Source organism: Hemicordylus capensis, chromosome 3 (genome assembly GCF_027244095.1).
Source record: "Hemicordylus capensis ecotype Gifberg chromosome 3, rHemCap1.1.pri, whole genome shotgun sequence".
NCBI classification, from domain to species: Eukaryota; Metazoa; Chordata; class Lepidosauria; order Squamata; family Cordylidae; genus Hemicordylus; species Hemicordylus capensis.
The window spans coordinates 288,933,714-288,955,909 of record NC_069659.1 but is presented as its reverse complement, the minus strand read 5'-3'; the positions used below and the strand labels follow the sequence as shown (position 1 = coordinate 288,955,909).

At 42.6% G+C, this 22,196-nt stretch overlaps 2 protein-coding genes across 5 annotated transcripts in view; one reads left to right on the top strand and one right to left on the bottom strand.

The window, feature by feature from the left end:
* AMER3 (APC membrane recruitment protein 3) overlaps window positions 1-11,241 on the bottom strand; it is a 30,286-nt gene extending 19,045 nt beyond the window's left edge. Inside the window, exons 1-3 of one of the 4 annotated variants that reach the window (XM_053312572.1) lie at window positions 11,102-11,241; window positions 10,814-10,923; window positions 3,386-6,402 (exon numbers count right to left, since the gene is read on the bottom strand). In XM_053312572.1, coding sequence (XP_053168547.1) covers window positions 3,400-6,381 — 2,982 coding nt within the window. In that variant the 5' untranslated portion in view covers window positions 6,382-6,402; window positions 10,814-10,923; window positions 11,102-11,241 and the 3' untranslated portion in view covers window positions 3,386-3,399. Of the gene's footprint in view, window positions 1-3,385; window positions 6,403-10,715; window positions 10,924-11,101 lie in introns of those variants that run through there. The other 3 variants (XM_053312573.1, XM_053312574.1, XM_053312575.1) reach the window with 3 other exon arrangements.
* An 8,598-nt stretch (window positions 11,242-19,839) lies between these two features.
* On the top strand, window positions 19,840-20,892 carry GPR148 (G protein-coupled receptor 148). Its single transcript, XM_053308997.1, has 2 exons — window positions 19,840-20,533; window positions 20,678-20,892. The coding sequence occupies exons 1-2, from the start codon at window positions 19,840-19,842 to the stop codon at window positions 20,890-20,892; spliced, it is 909 nt and encodes a 302-aa protein (XP_053164972.1).
* Window positions 20,893-22,196: the final 1,304 nt, after the last annotated feature.

Here is a 22,196-nt window from a genome sequence, read left to right as displayed (position 1 = left end):
CGAGTGAGCTCTCAGCTCATCATTTCAGGCAGCATCGACTGCTCGATAGGACGTTCCCCCCTTTTTCTCCCTAGAGAGAGGGAGAGAAAGGGGAAAACATTCTATCGGGCATCTCACGCTGCCTGAAATAACTGCAGGAGAGTTAACCCGGGCTCTCAGCAGCCCACCTGTGGGAGGGGGTAGTTCGCTTCACTCCTCCGGAGCTTGAGCCACACCCCCGTGTGTGTGACATCGCACGCACAGGCATATGTGGAGGGGGCCACCGAGTGGGGCTGGACCCAGGCTGCTGCTTGACTGGATCCACACCTGTTCCTGCCTGCAACCTTGGAGAAGCCGCTGCCAGTCTGTGTGGGCAATACTGAGAGAGATGGACCTATGGTCTGACTCAGTATATGGCAGCTTCCTATGTTCCTATGTTCATATTTCTACTGCAGGCTAAGTCACCTCTGATTGGTGCACTTCAGTTTTTTACAAAGTACCTAAACTTTTGAAGGCAAGCACACATGGCCCTTCTCGGTCATGGAATGTACTATCAAAGTGCTGGTGTTCTAGCTGCAGGCCTAAGTACAAACATCCCCTTACTTTACTGTATTAATATGTATTGGAGTGGGGAAACCCATAAGGAAACACACCACTTGTTCACACAACTGCCGGTAGGTAGGATAAGTGCCAGCCCAGGGAGATGAGCAGGGTTCCTTTCCAATTTTCTGTTGTGGGCTTACAAGCTTTAATGAAGGAGGCAGGGAGAAGCCATCCTACCTGTGGGGGGCCCTCACACATTATCATTCCCCCCACCTCCTTCCGTAATGTTTGCAAGCGCACTATCTATTGTTTATTAAGTTGGAATATTTTCTTTTAAATCCTCAGACCACAACCCAATTGCCCCTGCAAGGAGACTTGCAATCTATAGTTGGGACCTTCTCCTGCTTTTGTTCTAGACGACCTTGGCTGACATTCTGGCTGACATTAACTAAGAAAGCACTTGTGGAAGGGCATCATGCCAGCGCAAAACTGTTAGGCTAGCTACTTACACAAAGAGGTCATTCACACAGTCAAAAACTGTGTTCTACCCAGGTTTGGGAGCTATGTGTGCTTTCAATTTTCAGTTGTGTGAAAGCAAGGTGGGGAGAAAGCAATCCAGGTTTCCCTCCTACCTGGATTGCTTTCCCCCCTACCTTGCTGCCTCACAATCAGTTCTAAACAGGTTTTCCTCTTACCTTGCTTCCACACAACCAAAAATTGGGAGTGCACACAGCTCCCAAACCCTGGTAGAACCAGTTTTTGATTGTGTGAATTACCTCGATGTCTATAGCTCACATTCAAGACAAGCATTGTGCTTCCACAAACATACCTGCACTTGCACAACAGTGCACAACTGCAACATGCCTTTCAGTTGTTTTAAGAAGAACTTCTGTGCAATTGCATATACCCAAATCCCATTTTAGTAGCTATGCAACCTTCTTGTGCTAGAACAACTTTGCTCATTATGCAAGCACTTCGTTAGGATGTCAGGCCTTGTTGTCTATGGACATAGCCATGCGGAGAGAGGGGGAAAGAAAGCAGTGCTCACCATGGTGTCTATGCTTGTTCTTTGTGAGGAGACCGTAGCTGACCTTCTGACTATATTTACTAGAGGAAGACCTATTGAAACTCAGTAGTCCTTTAGACTGCTCCCTGAGTACTACTATTGAGTATTTTAGTCAGGATGTCAGCTGGTGACTCCAAGTACGGAGGTATGGAGGTTGGAGTGCATGAGTGACCTACTTCAGTGACTGAAAAAGAAAATCGTAGTTTGAGTGAGCAAGTGACCTCTTATGAGAAGAGAGTTGTAACAACATTTTCTTACAACTTTGCCTTGAATCTCTGATATACCACACAGGGGTATGTCAGCCTAGGGCCACTGCGTACATGCTAGCTGCGCAAACACCAAAATCGTGCCAATTGCATTACACCAAAGTGAGCCCACTGGATAATAATGGGCCTACTCTCATGTCAGGCAATTTTTAGGATATCAGTGTTTGTGCAACTAGCACAGTTTGTGTGTATGCAATAGCACTAGGCTGACATACTCCTGAGTATCAATCAGTCAATACATTTACAATATTTGTATTGTAAACCACCCAGAGATGTGAGTTTTGGGCAGTATAGAAATGTATTAAATTAATTAATTAGTAGAAAGAACTATGGTAAAAGGTGTAATTGTACAACATAAAGGTAAAGTGTGCCATCAAGTCAATTTCTATTCCTGCTGCCCACAGAGCCCTGTGGTTTTATTTTGGTAGAATACAAGAGGGGTTTACCATTGCCTCCTCCTGTGCTGTATGAGATGATGCCTTTCAGCATCTTCCTATATCCCTGCTGCCTGATATAGTACCAGCAGGGATTCATACCGGCAACTTGCTGCTTGTTAGTCAAGCATTTCCCCTCTGTGCCACTTAAAGTGACAATTGTACATATGCTTAAAACCAGGAGCTTTCAACCTTGAGGTTCATAATGAAGCTCATATACCCACATATTCCACAGTTTCTATAGTAGAAACAAGAAATATCTATTTTCAGATATGGGTTGGCTTCATTATTATCCTGACATATATAAATGCATGCTTCACATTACCACAGACTTGGAAACTGTCACTCACTTTGTCACTGGCAAATAGGAACTCCCCCACCCAAGTGACCAGACAAGGAAGCATTACAAAAGGGGTGTTTTTTGTTTTTGTTTTTGTTTTGGCAGCCTACCAATGACTAAGATAAACATGTATGGGCATGTAGACATTGTTCATGGGCTAGTCATTTTTATGGACTTATGTACAAGGCTGCATTACCAATACTATTACCATGTCTCCCTTTAATAGTAATTGAATTAATCCTAACCCTACTGGAAAATTGCTGAATGACACTTTGGTCTGTTGGGCAAAGCGGATAGGATTTGGGGGGATGTGTAGTCACCAGATGGAGGCATGAAAGGGCAAAGAACAAAGGCATGAAAAACAGTGGCTGACATCCAAACTAACAAAGTTGTGCTAGTGCAAGAAGATTGTGCAACTGCACGAAATCATGGGGATGTTTGGAAATGTGCTCTTGTGCAAAGGTTCCCTGTAAAACCTATGAACTGTGTCGCAGGTTGTTCATCCTGTTGTGTTAGCATCTGGAATGCAAGCTCTGGAATGCAAGCTCCAGATTTAGCGCAAGTAGCTAGTGGAACAGTCTTGCACTAGGGCAACATGTTGGTGCAAGCGCTTCATTAGTTTGGATGTTGGCCAATGAAATCCTCAATATCTTTGGCCCAAATTGGTAAAACAATTATGCATTCTTTACATTGTGGACAAAGTCACTCTCTTTCTAATTTTTCTAAGTGCAATTTTGAATTTTCTTCAAGGACTCACCTTATGGCAGGAAGTTATTCAGGATTCTTCTCAATCACTGTGCTTTCTTTGGTAGCACCCTCCAGAAGTGGATTAGTGGCTGCCTGTGGCAATACTTTACAGTGGAATTTCAAATAACCATGTAAAGATGGACTGCTTGGTGTAACCTTATTTTCAGGATCTTGTGAATTCTTCTCCAGCGAACTGTTCTTTCTGTAGAAAGACTGTGAATAGTCATCAGTTGTATCTGAGCAGATGGAGCTGAAGAGTGGTAAAAATGTGGGTCTGTAAATATGTGCCATGCCAGCAGTGTTTTGAGTACTGAGTTCAAATCTGAAATCTTTGATGTAAGACAGGGCTTGATTATTCAGCTGGGCATATTCAAAAGCTACTTTGTTTTTTGCAACTGGACCCATACAGTCTAGGATACTGGCATTTTTCTGATCGGAACAAATTAGACCTTCCTTTTGATTCATAAGATATGGAGTGTTGGCACTGCTGTTTATCTTAACATGACATTCATTTGAATTATGGGTGGGGGGATCTTTGGGGCTTGAAGCTATGCAGCTACATTCATTTTGCAACAGTACTTGTTTTTTTACTTGATCCATTGTGCCAATATTATTGCTCACTTCATTCCCAGTACATTTGTCTTCCAAGGGCTTGTTTTCAGGATCATAACTGATCTTTAGGAAAGCAACCTGAGTGACACAATGGTCCAAAAGCTGCATTACGTTCGTGTCACTCTCCTTTGGTGTCTGGCTGATGTGGCTTTGGGAGTGACTAACAGTCAGTGTCTCCGTTGGTTTATCACATGCAATAGACCAGGACTGATCCTGTGTCTCACTTTCATCTCCAGTCTCTAGAGAATCTGGGGAGGTTGCCGCTGTCATGTAAGAAGAACATGACTCTGCATCATGGTTATCCATGGCCAGAGGATTATCATCAATCTGGGAAATTGTCTCCAGATTTAGGACTTCTAGTGACAGAGTTTCAGTGCTAGGATCTATGCATTCTTCTAAAAGAGACGTCTTCTCCATATCTGATGAACTCGTCATCAGTAGATCATCCCAACTGTCCAGTGTTCTCTGTATGTTGCATGATGAACTGTTATCTGTTGTGAGCCCAGACATTGCACTCAGATTTCCTTCCCTTTCTTGAGAACATTCTTGAGTCGAGCTACATGAAAGAATATCACTGTGGTCATTTTCAGATCTATCTGCTGAATGTGTCAGGGTTCCATTTTTGCTGTCAATTAAGAATGCCTCTGGGCTCTTTTTATCTCCCTCCAGAGATGTTTTGTACATGTTCTGGCATGTGCTAGGGCTAGAAGGCATTGGCTCACCATCTTTCTCCAGTTGTGACTGAGGACTCTTGGGAAAGTCTTGGGGAGAAATCAGTCCTGGGTTTTTCCTCAACCAATTGATAATCCCCATGGTTAGGGAAAGTTCTGTGTCACAGAGCTTAAGCAAGCATTCCTTGCCTTTCCATGTGCTTTGAAGAAAACCCTGGCTGATGATATCAACGGCTGGTTGGGAAGCCATATTTTCTTCTGATCCTACATGAAAACTGTAAATTGACAAAGGTATGTCAGTGGCCTTTTCTGAAATGCTTTCAGACATGCATAGGTCATCATCTAGGACTGGGCTGATTTGGGTTTCATTGGGATCATAGAATAGCTCATAGAGGGCATCCCCACTATAACTGTCTCTTGGAAATCTATTTGGTGCCCCAGGGGACTGATCATCCCTTATTTCATCATCTTGCCCAGGAGAAAATGAATCATAGTATCCTTCATCACTGGTAGACATGGATTCCTGGTTGTCACTCTTTGGGGTCCCTGTGTCTATGGAACTCTCTTTGGAAGAGTCAGGGGAAGAAAGCAATTCAGTCACTGAGGCATCGGTCTCATTTGTAGCCTTTCCCAGTTCACTACTGGGTATTTTCAGTAGCCTTCTATCAAACAACGTCTTCTGGTGCAGTTGCACCGATTTGTTGATGTTGTCCCAAAGTTTAGCAAAGTCAGCTGCCTCATTTTGAGCAGGGGAGGCAAGCTGTTCCACACCACCTTGGAAGGATCCCATAGAAGGGTTCTCTTTCTGTTGCGATTGCCTCAGCAAGATTTCTTTGCTGACCTCCAGTTCCATCTGAGCAGAGCTCTCATCTGCAAAGATCTCTCCACATCCAGTAAGAGAATCAAAGCTCTTCAGGGAAGCAACATCTTCGCAGAGAGCACTGGAATACTCATAGGAGGACTCCGACAGCATGTCACCATCGGAAAAATCTTGTGCCAAGCAGTCAGCAGAAAAGGTTTCTCCGGCTCTGAAGAAGTATTTACCAAACCTGCCTGCCAATTCTGACTTGTACCCTGGTAATGGCAGTCTTTTTTGCTTCTCTGACAACAAAGCAAGACTCTCTGGCTTATTTTTTTTAATGTGAAATATGTCCCGCAGACCTTTTTTTGATCGCTTCAGGGAAATCCTCTTCCTAGGGATACTTTTTGCAACCGCTGGCACAAAGGGCATCTGTGGGACAAAGTTCCTGTAATCAATCATCTGCTGTGTGCTGTTCAAGAAATTGCTTGAACTAACAGCAGATTCCTTCTTACCATTAGAATTCTGCATGTTCCCTAGTCCAGAAAAGCTGGCACTATTGATGAGTCGCCCTTTAGTTCTTCGAGGAGCTGCAGTACTCTTCTCAGAGATGTTGTCATCGTAGCTGCATTGTTCAGTTTTGTCTACACCTAGAACACAGTCATGAGTTTTACTTTTCCGTACAGGTTTGTAGACAGATTCTGGGAGCAACAGGATGCTCTCGCTAGACCCAGTCTTTGCTGACCTTTCACTTTTGTCTGCAGAAAAACTTGTTTTTTGGGTTTGAACTTCAGGGTTATGCCTTTCTTTAGCTTCTGTACTTACATCATCCTTTTCTCTAGGACTCAAGCCCACCAAAGGTAATTTCTCATGGGTCAGCTGCATGCTAGATTTTATGAAGGTCTTTCCTCTTTTGAACTCCATGCTGTCTTGTCACATCAGGATCTACAAACAAAAGAGCAGAATAACATTTAGGGAGTAAGTCCCAGTGTACATCTGATGGAGAGGAGCCCTATAAATAAAATTATCGTGTCTAAAACAAAATTGTTTTTGTTTTTCAAAAATTGTGCAGGTTCTTGACTTGGACAGGTTTTTTGAATTTTATCATAAGAAACCTGCCCAAGTCAAGAAGCAAAGGACTTAAGACAAAACAAAGACAATTTTTTTAGATTGTGAGTCCCTTTGGGACAGGATATTGTTTATTCATTAATTTATTCAATTATTTATTTATCTGCTATATAAACTACTTTGTCAACTTCTGATTTAAAAAAAAATACAGATTCTAAATATGGAACTCTTGGCTTATCCAGCCTCATTCTTTTATCCTCCCACCTCAAATGTTAGCCCCCTGCTAACTGAGCAAAGAGGCACTTTTTGAAGTGGTGACTCTCTTACATTTAGCAGGGGGAGAGCAACTGGCCCTATCCAACCCCAGCACCGCATCCTCCCAGTGGCTGTTACTGGTGTCTACCTTATGTTTCTTTTTAGACTTTGGGGACAAGGAGCCATCTTATTAATTTATTATTGTTTTCTCTATGTAAACCGCTTTGGGAACTTTTGTCGAAAAGTGGTATATAAATATTCCGGGGGGAGTGGGATGACATAAATAAAGAAGCAGTGGACTCTGTTGATTGGAGAGGGTCTGTTTAGATACCGGCTCCTAATCTAATCAAGATATCCATAGTGGATCAGCAGGTCAGGAAGGACTTTGTGGTTTCCCTAGCAACTGTCCTTCCTTTGTAGGAACATTTGCTGCCCACTCTAAAAGTCCTGGGAAATAGTACTGTACTGAAGTGGCTTAGTCCTTCGTGCATGATTTTTCCATCAGTAAACCATGAGTCTGCTTGAACAAAGGTTGCTGAGTCAACTTAAATCATTGGATGTCTCATTTTTAAACTTGTTCAAATTAATCATTCATTACAGCTATTGATGATCTAGACCTTAACACCCACTGCTCCAGCATGACTTATTCAAGAATAAGCACTCTTTCTGCTGAAATATGCAGGTATGGCCCATCCATTATGTGAACTAGGCAGTTGCCTAGGGCACCAAGCAGGGAAGGGTGCAAACGGCCTGGTCATGGACCACCTCATCCCTGTCACCCACCCAGCTGCCCGCTTGCTCTCCTCATTGCCTCTGTCTGCCACTCCTGCCACTACTGGCTGTTTCTGGTCATTATGATGCACTTCGGCAAGCCGACTGTTCAGAAGCAGCTGACAGTGGCAGGAGCAGCAGGTGAAAGCAGCATAGTGGCAAGGACAGGTGGACACGTAGGAGGATGACAGGGATTGCCTGTCTGCCCATTCACTCAGACAACGGGGACTGCCCGGCTAGCCACGCACCTGCTTGGTTGATGAAAAGTGCCTGCCCACCTATCCACTCAGCCTCTTGACAGGAGGTGCCTACCAATGCAGGCAAAGGGCGCGGAGGGCGCCAAAGCCAGGCTTTGCCTGGGGCACCAGGAATCCTTGTCCAGTCATGGAAACATGTAATTCATTCCACTGAAGACATCGGCTCATATTGTGTGCAGTGTCAGTAGGGCAAAACAGAGCATCAAGCCTGCAGAAATGCTGTCTCGGAGCTCATCCAGCATGTTACTGAACAGATAAACATACATGAAGGGGGAGAGGAAGCTACATTTGTTGCTCCCCCTCCCTCCAAAGGTTTTTTTTTTTTAAATTGCTTCAGAAATTTGTCCCTGAGGCCTGCATGACCCACAGGGACATATTTCCAAAGCCAAACAGTACTTTCAGAGGGAGGAGGGAGCAGCAAAAATAGTTTCCCCTCCTCCTTCACAGGCTTTGGCTGCTCAGCAGCACAATGCCTGGACTCCAGTAAAGTTTTCCTGCAGGTACATTTCTCTGTTCCATACTGCACAGAATGTAAGCCAATGGAAACATGTATCAACAGTTCTGTTTTAGGACTGATTTCCGTGATACACAACTACTTATGATGGTACAAAGAACATTCATAAACCTCTAGCTTCTTTAACCAGTGTTTCAGGTTAAAGATAATATGGGGCAGTGTTGTTGTTTTTAGAATAGTGAATACTTTATTCTTTGCACTCACTAATTTTTTCTATTAAATTGATAGTTTCCCAGCTGAATAGTCAAGGCTTGTCAACGATTACTGTTATATTCAGCTGTCTTCCTTCATCAAGAAACAACTTTACTTCCAGCTGGCACATAAATAATTTAAGCCTGAGCACTTGTGTATTGGCCATCTGCAGAATGAATCATAGAACCATCTTTGACATAATGAAGTTACTCCAAGTTTATTTTTTACTGGGCTTATGAATGCTAACCTAGTGTGTGGCAAGTTGTTATTTTGCAGCTTGTATACGAGCACTTTACCAAACAAGTGTACCAAACAAGTGTACCAAACTTGTGGGGGGAAGTTGTAGTCATATCAAAAACAGTTGTGTGAATCAGTTTGACCCCTTAAAGTCAAGGGAATCATACTACAACAAATGCGTTGAATATGTATATACTGCTTTTCAACAAAAGTTCCAAAAGCAGTTTACATAGATATAAATAAATACTGACTTAAAAACAAGCAGTTTGGCTTAACTGATATGTGGACTGACTTGCTTCTAAAATCAGGATGTAGAGAAACACAAGCTATTTTTATTGTTGTTGTTTATTTAACTCATCAAATAAACAAACAAAATAATATAATTAAGCAACGTGAATGCTTTTAGCTGTATGAACATTCTTTAATTAAACAACCCCTTTTAGAGTTGCCATGGGATTGTGATGTTGATATATAGATGACTGAATGCTCCTGCGTCTAGATTGAATCTCAGTTTACTTTTCTGTTTTTAGATGCATGGTCACAAGGACAAAAAACAGTAAAGAGTTTTAATCAACAATTAAAAAAGGATGTGTAGTAAATAATTTCTTTACTTTTTTTCTTAAACCTCATCTCAGATTACTCATTTGTCACTGCCACAATTTAATTAAAAGGTTGAATCATTGTCTCTTCCCTAGTAAGTTTTGTAGGCAATTTGCTAAAGACTTTTCATTACCATTATTTACATAGGCACACTTGTTCTAGAAATTGCTAGTTGGGTTTACTGACAGTAGAAAACCTAAGAAGAAAATGGCTTATCCATTTGGAATGACCAAGGAATGCTTTAGTTAACTATTTAAGACTAGTATGTAAAGATGTACTTATTATATAAAGTGTATATGATTACATATTAAATAAATATTACATATTTACATGATGTTTTTAGAAATTTTGGTTTCCCATTTTAGTTTGTTCATCACCCTATAGAATGCTTCTGTATAGTATTTTTGTATTTAGCAGTTATGGCCAGTTCAAGAAATTATTCCTGTTCTATTCCTTTAGAGTGGGATGCAAAGATGCTTTTAAATAACTGCTGATCTTCTCACTGTTTAAACTGATTGTTCTAAAAATAGCCACTCAGTTTCCATTTTGAAAGAAAAACAGAAAAAAGGAGACACAAAGGAGTCATGTCAAAAAGGGGTGTGTGTGTGTTCTATATAGATCCATGCAACATGGGGTCCAATACTTAAAAACCTTATTTACTTGCAACATTGCTTTCTTGTTTCATCAGCCATGCTTATCACCTACCTCTCATGGGAGAAATAGCTTTCTAATTTGAATATCATTTTAGATCAGTCCAATTTTCTCATGAATAGGTGGAAACATGTGAATCTCCATTGGATTATTCTCAGGATTAATATGCCATGAACAAAATTGAAATTCTCTGTACATTCAAGCAGTATTCTCCTTCCCCCGCCCCAGTATTAGACATATCTTTGTTTGGACCCCTAATCTTTTTAGCAAGAGGAGAAGTCTGATTCTCTAATTAAGCAAAACCAACTGTTAAGTAAAATGACAGTTGTCACATAACAGGAAAAGACCTTCGTTTTATCACACATCTCTTCTGTTTGGGTGAATGTACATATCAATAATGGAAGTATTCATTCCCCCCTCCCTTGCAAACTGTAATGTTTCTAGATGATCAGCACAATGGATAGCTCCTCATCTCATTCTCCAAAGAAGAGCAGTAATTACTCCTTATGGCTAATGTGGAAATGAAAGATGAAGAGAGAATTATACACAGGAATGTGGGGAAAGGATTAATTTGCTGCACAATTTTTTTTTAATGTTAAAATTCTATGCCACTAGTTTGCACAGGTTTTCCTCCCCTCTCTGTTTCCCTCATGCCTGAAGCCTAGAGAGTGTTCTACTTTGAGAGAGAGAGATACATATACATTAATTCACACCTTATGGAAGAACTGCACGGCATCCAGTACAGTAAGCGACCCAATCACTATCCTTCCTCCAGAAGGGAAAGAGCTCAACAACAATCTTTGCAGTATACCTGAGAGGAAATCAGCATTTCATTACTGGCTACATTTGGCAGTCTGCTGTACCAGCCCGCAAAGCTTCCAGCAGCCAGTGAGTTCTCATCATCACCTTGCTGTTCAATGCCTACACAAAGAATGCATATGCACATTAAGATTCAAACATATGAAAAAGGAGCCACGACAGCAATTCTCCCCAAATCATCATGTACACATTGCTAGTGGGACAAAGAGAAAACAACACCACACCGCACCCTTGCACCAAAACCCAGTGACAAGCCAAGGCAACAAAAGATCCTACTCACCCTATCTTACCACATCAGTAACAGAAATCCTTGCTATTTCATTCTTGTTGCTGAGGCTGCAGAGTCTCTTTATGCAAAATCCCCTGTAATGCATTTGAGACTCGAAGGGACTGTATGATTTCTTCTCTTCCCTGCTTTGCTCCTCCTCTCTCCCCCTCCCTCCCTCCCACCCACCACCACCACCACCTCCACCTCCTCCTCTTCCCCAGCTCTTCAGTCTTTTCAGGTATTCGATAACATACCCTGCATAGACCAAGTTTTCACATGTAGCCAATTTTAGATGTTTTTTCCAGCCATCTGCTTAGTAGCTGGTAAACACTCCCTGCTAGCCTCCACTGTGTGGAGCTTCCATGCGAAAAGATTCATGATTCTAGTTATTCACTGCAAATAACAGGTTTTGAAATAGCCATATGTACATCCTATATCATTATATTGCTAGTATTCAAAGATAACTACGCATGAACTAATGCCTATAGTTTGTTACCATACATAATTATGGAACATCTATCAGGGTAATTGAGTGATGTTCCTTTTTAGAGATGTGATTAAATGGAAATAATGAAGAAACACTGCTTTTTTGTGCTGAAATTTCACACTAGAAGGGAGCTGATGGTGGGATAAAGAGAGCCAAAGGGGGCTTGACACCAAAAGCATCATAGTCCACACCCCCATCTTAGCTCAGCTCATGGCACAGTGGCATTGCTGGGTGATTCATCCCTTGGCACCTCCAGCCATAGCTAAGCTGAGTGGTTCCTGCTGGGCATGGGGGGAGGCAGCAGAGGTCAGCTGCCAGCTCCTGTGGCCAGGATTCTACATGGATACCACTGAAAATGCTTTGGAGTGGAGGCAGAGCCAGGGCAGTGCAATCATATATCGCACCATATACCACATGAATCTCTGATTGTGTTGATGGAACTGCCTTGGGGATGGTTGGTCGACACCCCCAGTTCAGGTGAATGTGGGGAATTTAGCTCAAAAGGGGAGGCAGTCCCAAGCAGTTTTCATTTGTGCAAGTGTCTGAACTCTAGAAAACCGGCTTGGGAGAGAGGTTTTAATTAACAAAAAGGAATTTATTGGAAGACAATAAAACCAATACATAAGTTCCTAGGCAGTCCTAACATAAAAGCAATACAAATATGTTTAAAAACAGACTATTGTAAGGTACATTTAGCTTAAACTTCCAAATTATGCATAAATTTCTAGGCGGGCTAGAGAGAGTTACTTTGAGATGGTGGTGGCGGTGGGGGAGTAAGGTTTCAGAAATAAGAGAAAGGGATAGATTTAGGCCTGAAGGAGCCGGGCAAGAGGCTATATCGCCTGTCCTTACGAAGATCCGACTCAGGCAGCTGTAGACTAGCATCCAACTGAGGAGGCAAAGTAGAAAGCAGGAGAGTTGAAGGAGTTAGTGGGGTTGCTCATGAGGAAAGTTCCAGCGTCCGGTCAGCTGGATAGATTGGCAGGGGGACCGATCTAAAACCAGGCACAATGATCTGAGCCTTGGCATGAGGGCAGCAAATTGGCCAGGCAGGTAGTGATTTCAGCTCGGGTGGCCCCAATGGAGAGGGGAGCACGAAGATGGTCTTGCTGAAGTCCTTGTTGCAGTCTGATGGAGTCCCAAGTGCAAAGCACAAGAGAGCACTTGTAGCAGTGGAGTCCCAAGTGTATAATATATGAGGAAGCACACTGAGTCATGGGGTTAGGGATACTTATATCCCAAAGCATGCCTTGGGGGTACTTTGCTGTTGTCATGCTTTGTTGCATAGGGGAGTCCAGACAGGCTTTTTCGTAATGCATTGTGTCTGATCGTCCTTCCTGAGTAGGAAGGTGTGTGAATTGCCTATTGTATGCGAGGCTGATTGTAATGAAAACTAGTGTATGCAGGTGCGTCAAAAGAGTATCTTGTGCTGGGACTGACTCTCCCAATAATTCTATCAAAAGTTCCAATGTGCACCTTTTCTGTTACGTCACTGACTCATCCCTATTGTGAGGGAGGCTGCTGCAGCACTTGTCTTATCTGTCTTCCCTTTCTGGCCTAATTGCTTCGTTAGCACCAGGTGTTAGCTCTCTTGCGAGAGGATGAGGGGAGTTTTAGAGTTCATCCTAAATCCAAAATGACCTTGGATGCCAGATAACTCGCAGTAGCTAGTTCTGGAGTCTGCTTAGCTGCTGGGGCCCCCTCATAAGAAAGAGGGAGCTTGTAGCCAGATTTGGCTACAAGCACCATCCCCTTTACAATTTGTGGTGCTTGTAGCCAAATCTGGGGGTGACTAGTCCACTGCCAGCTAAGTGACTTGTCCTCATGTATAACATAGGCATGATGCCTCTCAATACCAGTTGCAGGGGAACAACAGCAGGAGAGAGGGCGTGCCCTCACCTCTTGCCTTTGGGCTTCTCAGAGGCATCTGGTGGGCCACTGTGTGAAACAGGATGCTGGACTAGATGGGCCTTGTGCCTAATCCAGCAGGGCTGTTCTTATGTTCTTACATACTGGGAGCTCACTTTGCGGTGCCAAGCTTGGAGATGCAGTTGCAAACAGAGTGACTTCTGGGAGTGGGCAAAATAAGCTCAGCTGGTAACAATTGCAGCCTGGACTGTGTGGCACTGGTATGGAGCTACAGTTATCCATGCCCTGGTCACCTCCAGATGGGGTTACTGCAGTTTGCTCCCCATGGGGCTGCCCTTGGAGACAGTCTGGAAATTACAGCTAATACAAAACGCTGCTGAAGGGCTGTTAACCAGGACTGCACATTGGGATCAGTGTTCCCTCTAACAGGGATTCCCAGAAGTTGTTGACTACAACTCCCAGAATCCCCAGCTGCAATGGCTTTTGCTTGGGGATTATGGGACTTGTAGTCAACAACATCTGAGAATCTCTGTTAGAGGGAACACTGATTGTGAGCAGATCATCCCAATTCTGAAGGATCTGTGTTAGGTGTATTTGATTCTGGGTTCATTTCAAGGTGCTGGTTTCAACCTTTAGAACTCTGCAACCTTTAGAGCTCTGCTTTTCAAGTGGTGGCTCTCATATTTAGCAGGGAGAGAGCAACCATCCCTATTCAGTCCAACATGGCATTCCCTCTCTGTGGTTATTGGTGATGTCTCCATTGTGCTTCTTTTTAGACTGTTGAGTCTTTTTTGGGCAGGAAACCATTTTGTCAATCCTTTTGCTTTGAGTTCTTTATTGAAAAGCATTAATAATAATAATAATAATAATAATAATAATAATAATAATAATACCACCTTAAGGACTACCTACTCCCATATGTAACACCTCTTATACTTTGGCATCAGAGGCCCTACTGCAGGTGTTCTTGCGATCAGAGGTACAGTGGGCATCTAACAAAATTAGGGTCTTCACAGTGGTAGCATCGACATTGTAGAAGCCTGTTTGGCCCCTGTAGTGTACCCTTTCATGTGCTGGCTTAAGACACGGTTAAGACGTTACTTTTTTCATGGGCATTTGGGGTGGCTAGGTCAGGCAGCTGACAAGGAGGCTGTTTTAAGTTACTTTAAGTTGGTTGATGGGCTTTTTATTATTCTTTTATTCTGTCCACTTTTATTACAATTTATTATTTATTGGGATGTTTCGCGATGTTTTAAATGATTGCATTTGTTTTGAGGTATGTTTTTGTTGCTGTTAGCCACCTTGGATTGGTGACAAGAAAGAGGATAGCTAGCTAGCTAGCTAGATAGATAGATAGATAGATAGATGAAATTGTGGAGGGTCTACATCAGGGCTGCTCAACTTCAGCCCTCCAGCTGCTTTTGGACTGCAACTCCCATATTCCCCAGCCACAGTGTCTAATAGCCAGAGACTACGGGAGTTGTAGGCCAAACATCTGCAGGAGGACCAAAGTTGAGCAGCCCTGATCTGCACTGCATGGTAAAAAGTATTACATGCTATGGCCACTGCATGGAGAAGTTGGTATGTAGATGTCATTTGCAGCAGTCTCTACATATAGGCCATAACATGTAAATTTACTCTTGCAGTATATTCACATGGCCATTTAGATGTGAAGGCTGAAACAATAAAGTCACCTCAAGGGGGGAAGAGCTGCCAGTGTTCCAAGGTGTCCTTGGAACATGGATCGCCTCCCTCCCTCTGCCAACCAACTGCTTCTGCTGTAGCTGCTGCAGCACTCACCCACCACTGCCACTTGTCATTTCAGTTGGGAATAGAGAGTGCAGCGTGGGTGGCAGGAGCAGTAGTTGGGGGGCAAACAACTGCCCCTCCGCCCTAGCTATGCCATTGCACCATAAAGTTATATGTAGGTTTGTTTGTTTACATTTTTTTCAGGTTTGCCTAGAAGTGATTTATTGCAGTCATCATGGCTGGGATGTTTCAGAGCATACAGACAACTGGAAGGAAACAAGGAAAGAAGAGGAAGGAAGGAGGGAGGGAGGGAGGGAGAAAATGATGCAGTGATGTCATTCACACAATCAGGAAGTGTGTTCTACCCAGGTTTGGGAGCTGCATGTGCTCCCAATTTTTGGTTGTGTGGAAGCAAGGTAAGAGGAAAATATGGGTAGAAATGATTGAGTGGAAGCAAGTTAGGAGGACAAGCTACCCAGGTTTTCCTCCTACGTTGCTTCCACACAACTGGAAATTGAGAGCACACACAGCTCCAAAACCCGGGTAGAACATAGTTTTTGACTGTGCAAATGACCTCAGTATTTTACAACATTTAAACTACGCTTTCAGTTTATGCATCTGACTGATTTCTTGGGATATGGCTACTAAAGTGACTTTTTCTTGGCTAACTGGGTTTTGGGTTGAACCAGAAGATTTTCATCAAACTTCTGTCAAGGAAGTAAAACGTCACCAGGATTTCAGCTCATTTTGGATAACTTGAAAGATGGCTCCGGCATTCTATGTTAGGCATCTTTAATTTTAGCATCCTTTGTATTTAGCAGTGTAGGAGTCTACTTATGTACTAGAATGTTTTCTAAGGCCTCTTGTAAAATTAGGAACCATCTACACACTCTGCAGTAAAGGAAACTGCTTATTTTCTAGATATACTGAACATTTGGCACACTTCAGTTTGATTTGATTAAAAGCATCTGTTGCAGGGATTTACAACTGGTATTGCAGAATGTGGAACAGGACCCTGATATCATGCTTTGAGACCTACTGTGTGAGAGCCAGCATGGTGTAGTGGTTAGAGTGCTGGACTAGGACCAGGGAGACCCGAGTTCAAATCCTCATTCAGCCATGAAACTAGCTGGGTAACTCTGGGCCAGTCACTTCTCTCTCAGCCCAACCTACTTCACAGGGTTGTTGTGAGGAGAAACTCAAGTATGTAGTACACCGCTCTGGGCTCCTTGGAGGAAGAACGGGATATAAATGTAATAATAATAATAATAATAATAAATACCCTCCATTTCACATTTTTCCAATAACTGTGGGGAAATGAGGAGCAGAGTAACACATACATGGCAGCCACTGAGCAGCCACATAATAAGAAGGTGGGCAGGAGGCTTGGCTGCCCTGCTGTAAGCAGAAGGCACTCAGATTGCCAGCAGTTCAAGCCAGCAGTATGAAAGCTGCCCTTTCAGTGCATATTTGTTCAATTAATCTGGAAATCTCACAATCTGGTGACAAAGAGTATGATCTTCTGTATTCATGATCTTCTCTGATTTGCTTCCTTCCAGTTCAGGACTCCATCACAACTACCCTTGTGACTTCCTGGATTTTCATAAAATATATTTGTTCACACATTCTTGGTTGTCCATGGGGGAGGAGCAAAAGGAGGTGCTTCCCCCCACCCTTTTGAATTTTTAAATTTAATAAAAATCATGGTTAAAGTATGAAATGAGAGAGTTCTAGTGCCTCCCTCAGTAGTCAACAGGAGACCTAGAAGATCTGTGAGACCATTCCTGTGAGATAATATAATGGTAACATGCTTGGAGCCTCTGACTGACTTCCAGACTGGCATCTGCTAGTGCTGCTGCTGCTGCTGCTGCTGCTACTACTACTACTACAGTTTGTATACCACTTTTCAACAAAGCAGTTTACCTAGAAAAAGAATCACAATAAGAAGTTGATTTCCTGTCACAGGAACGGCTCACAGTCTGAAAAGAAACCAAAGTGGGCACCAGCGACAGCCACAGGAGTGATGCTGTGCTGAGGATGGATAGGGACAGTTGCGCCCCCTGCTAAATATAAAGAGAATCATCACTTTGAAAGGTGCCTCTTTGTCCATTTAGCAGAGGTAACCATGGGCATCTGGAGGCGGTGGCAAGAGACGTAAGTTTGGGGTGGTATAGAAATATTATAAACAAACAAACAAATAAATAAGAGGGGTCATACTCTTGGGGTAACAGCTCCAGGAAAATTGGTATAGGATTAGAGGATTTGCTCCCCCTACAGAAAAGGTCCCATGGGAGTAATGATGTAACTAAGTACCGAAGGATTAATGAAGCACTGGCGCTCCGCTGAGAAGCATTGGCGCTGCTGGGGCGGGAGCAGGGGGATCTTCACCAATCTCTGCTTCCTGCAGAATAGAGTTGCCATGTCCCCCGAAATTCTGGGTTTCACCTGGATTTTAAGCATCTCACCCATCTTACTTAGCCCACCCAGATTCTCCCAGATTTCAGATTTTAAAAAAAATTTAAATGCTAAGCTCTAGCCCTTGTAGAAGCGGAGTTATGGAGCAAAATGTACACTTACTATTCTGCTCAGAAATCATTTTCCAGCCAGTTTACATAATATGCAAATTAGGTACCCAGATTTGGAAAGCCAGAATATGGCAACCCTACCCCAGAAGGCCTCTGTGGGACCTAGAAGTAGGTCTTTGAGGGCTTCATAACCCTCATGGACCCACTTCTGGGTCACACAGAGCCCTTCTGGGGGAAGGGGAGGTTACCCCTTCAGACATTTTTTGTCCGAAGTGTGTGAAGAGACCACAAAACACTTAGATTAGGGGTTCAAGCCAGACGTTAATCCCTGTATTGACCCCAGTTTACTTTGGTGCCATGTATCTCACAGCATCTGGTTTACAAGTATGTAAGACGTCACTCATTCTTATAGGAGAAGAATGGCAGTTCCGTCTCCAAATAGCAAAACAAAACCGGTTTGGTGAGAAAGCAGCAAAGCAAGAGGTCGTGAGACAGTTCTTTAATTTTGAAGAACTACAAAGATTTATTTAAAGAAAGGTTACAAACAAATGTGAAAAAGCCTGCAGCTTAATTTCAGCTGTAGCTCATGGCTGAAGAGAGAGACCAAAACAAACAGCCATCTCTGGAGAGACAAAATAGAGACCAACACTGGAAGAACAAAGAGGGGAAGAGTCCAACACTTTTATCCATGACCCTAAAAAAATCCCAGTGGTCACTATGAGACATTGCAGTGGAGAGCTGATGCTTCCAGGGTCCTAGCTCCAACAATTTTGTGGGTATGCATGTATATAATTTGTATAGTTCCATCTATGTTAGGAGATCTAAATCAATTGTAGTCCCACCAGATGCTGTTGGGCTACAGTTTCACCACCCCCAGCAACGATGGCCTTTGACCATTGTGATTGGGGATGTTGGAAGTTCTAGTTCAACATGAAACTCATTGGGTGACTCTAGGCCAGTCATGTATCTCTTAGCCTAACCTACCTCACAGGGCTGTTGTGAAGATAACAATAATGTGCACCACTCTGAGCACCTCAGAGAAAGAGTGGGATATAAATGTATAAAGAAAGAAAGAAAGAAAGAAAGAAAGAAAGAAAGAAAGAAAGAAAGAAAGAAAGAAAGAAAGAAAGAAAGTAAGTCTGGGGATCCAAGACTGGGAACCCCTGATCTACTTGCATGGTGCACTTTGAAAACAATAGGACAAGTCCCTGCCTCAAGGCGCTTACAATCAACAATTCAACAAAGGGAGAAAGAGGAACAAGAGGGAAATGGAACAAAGGAATAATTACTTAGGCTTAGTTACTGCAGGGCAGGGCTGTACAACTTTGGCCCCCAAGCTGCTTTTGAACTTATACCTCCATCATCCCTAACCCACTGTGGTGAATGGTCAGGGATGATGGGAGTTGTAGTCGAACATCTGCAGGAGGGCTGCAGTTGTGCAGGCCTGCTCTTATGTATGGTGACTAGGGGCTTGTGTCCAAGGCTTCACAGAATGCACGCACACACATAAAAAGTTAATCATATTGACGGAAAATATATGACTGCAGTCTGCCAAGAATCATCTATAAAAAGGATTATGATGCATTTGTATTGCAGGAGTTAAGAGCACCATTCTTATTGATTACATTTAATCAATATTTTTTTATTACATTTCTACGCTTCTGGATATCCTCTGGCTCCATTTATGACTATTGTATTGGCACATTTGGAATGTCCCCGTTTATCTCACCGCATCTGTTTAATCAAGCTAATATTCCATCTGCTTCTTTGCTGTGGTAATGCAGTGAGAACAAGCTCAAGTTCTTAATGATAACCAACCCACTTATTGCCTTCCCAGGGCGTTTGCTCCACAGTTTGGATTTTAAGTTCCATGAAGGCGTTTTTCTTTCTTCAGCATAGTGTACCATTTTGTTGTGGGGGGGAGGGGGGATATTCCAGCTTTCAGAATCTACTTGTGAAGTTACTCCCCAGCCCCTGTTTTTGCCAGCAGATGGTTGTTATTAAGCTGGCTACAATAGGTATTCTGATTGCCATAACATGTCTTACTGCCTGTTGTTGAAAAAATGCAGCATTGAAGAACTGGCTTTGTCTGCTGCTGGTTCTCAAAATCTCCAGGAGAAATGAACTTTTCACTATGTGTATCAACAAGGATTTTGAACACAACATTCCCTCAATATCGAGAGTTCGACTTCAATGCCACCTTCTCTTTGGACAAACCTTCCCTGCACAGCCTGCAAGAATGGATCACCTATCCTCCACACTCCAAGACAAAGATGTTCCTGATCCCACCTATAATGTGTCTTACCGCAGCCATCCTGATCACTCCTTTCATCCTGTTTGTGATTTTCTCCCGTGTCAACATACGTCAGGAAACGAGGTACCTGCTGCTGGGAAATGCTTTGCTTTGCGACTTGATATATCTGATCCTTTACACCATGTCTGCGGTTTTCAATGTGTCCAACTTCACGCTTCCCAAGAGTGCCTGCGTGATCCTGCTGTTTTTGCTGGCAATGACTTACTGTGGAGGGTTGCTAACCGCTGCAGCAATGGTGTTTGACACATACTTGGCCATTTTGTGGCCTTTGCATTATGTTTCCATTTTGCCATCTTCAAGAACAAAGCAGCTGATACTCTTTCTATGGATCTCTTCAGGAGTTTTACCTGGGATCATCTTCTTAACACTCCAGATTACTCAGAAACATGATGAATGTACTGTGGAAACCTGCTCTGTCCCTATAATACTGATAATGACTCTACATGGAAATGATGCCGTGAAACTCTGCTACGTCCTTTCTGTTTCTGCCCTTTTTCTCTGTATGTCTCTCATATTTTGTTGCTATATGATTCTATATTTTAAAACAAAACATTCTGGAATATGGAAAAGCATCTTCTCTAGAGCCAGCGTAACATTCCTGATGCATCACATTATTCTGTTCTTTCATTTTTCTCCTCTTTTAGCCATTGTGATAGAGTCACTGCTTTACATTAATGCTATCATTGGACTACAGGAAGGAATATGGGTCTCTTTGATTATCTGCAACGTGGTCATGATTTTGCCCAAAGCTTTGTCCCCTTATCTGTGTGGACTTCGATATAGGGACATATCTTCATCTCTCAAATTCTTCCTCAGACGGAAGCGTGTGACTGTGGTGTCTCCTGTTACATCCACTTGAGCAGAAAAGTATACCAGAATGACTGTGAGTTGGAGATATGTCCTCTTCAACCAAATTGGGGACATTTTAATGAAATACTTTAATTTGTAGTATCAATTTGCTGGCAAAGTTATTAGAAATTTGCTTTTCCAAAGCCAATGTTGTGAATGTAAATGCCACTACATACTGAAATGTTAACCTCAAAATGTATTAGATTAGAAGTTTTATAATGGAGTAGCCAGAGGTTTTACAGACAGGGCTCCCCACCCCCCCACCCCGTGCCAAATCCACTCTTCACTGGACTGTGCCAGTCCACATATTCACTGGATTTAATCCAACATCCCTGCGGGCTATCAGGGACCAGGACAGACAGGGCTTTGTTTTTCTCCAAAGGGAGGCTGCGAATTCTGGCTTAGCCTGGGTTATGCCCCGGGTTAAAAAATCCTCTATTTCCAGCAGCTTTGGGGGACAAAAAACTCTGGGGCTTAGAGTCATGTGTGAAAAACCTCCAGTAGATACAATGAAAAACTTAACCAAAAAAGGGGGATTCTCCTTTAGAGGAAACTAGAAGGCAAAAGAACCTTTATAGCAACAGTGTAAGGAACAGCGCATCATGGTTCTTCTGACTTAGGGGTACTAAACATGTCTGGGCTTCATGTATTCTCTTCCTATGATCATAATGGCTATAACTTATATTCCCAGATAGATCCTTGAGATATGAATATGCCCCTGTTTTATAGAAGGATATTAACCTTGTAGAATGCAATACAGTATACAGTCCAATGTGTTGTCTCCTTTAATGCTGTATTATCTACCTGTCTCTTGCTGAGCAAAAAGACATACCTTATTGAGCCAGGGAAAATAATACGGAATTTCTGACCTCTATACATAAATGACTTAGTGTGTGGAAAGTTTTAACAGGAAGCCTATTTCTCTTTCCCATATTTTAGCTTAATTATGTGGAAGGGGGAGCTTTCAAATTTGTTTGTAAAAGATATTGTGATTTGACAGGGGAAATTGCTTTTCCAACATTATCTAGACCAAGGCTTTGATTTGGCACTCAGAATAGCTGTTTACATCTTAGCCAGGTGAATGCAGAATGCAGCTAAGTGAGAATAGAATTTCATTGTGTGTTGCTGTGCACTTATCTTGCAAAGAGACTGGAAAACCAGAACCTAAATATATGCTTAGTGAAACAACTATATTGTGCTAGTTTCTAAGACTTGACTGGTGGTTCCAGTCATCCACCAAGGACTGAAAAACACTAAACCATGTAAAATGTAAGTCACAGCAAAGGTTTTAAATACCAGCTTTTATTGTTCTTC

Coding starts and splice junctions, on each gene's coding strand:
- GPR148 (XM_053308997.1), top strand. CDS start 19,840: ATGAACTTTTCACTATGTGTATCAACAAGGATTTTGAACACAACATTC. Junction 20,534..20,677: donor TGTTTCTGCCCTTTTTCTCT/GTATGTCTCTCA, acceptor CTCCTCTTTTAG/CCATTGTGATAGAGTCACTG.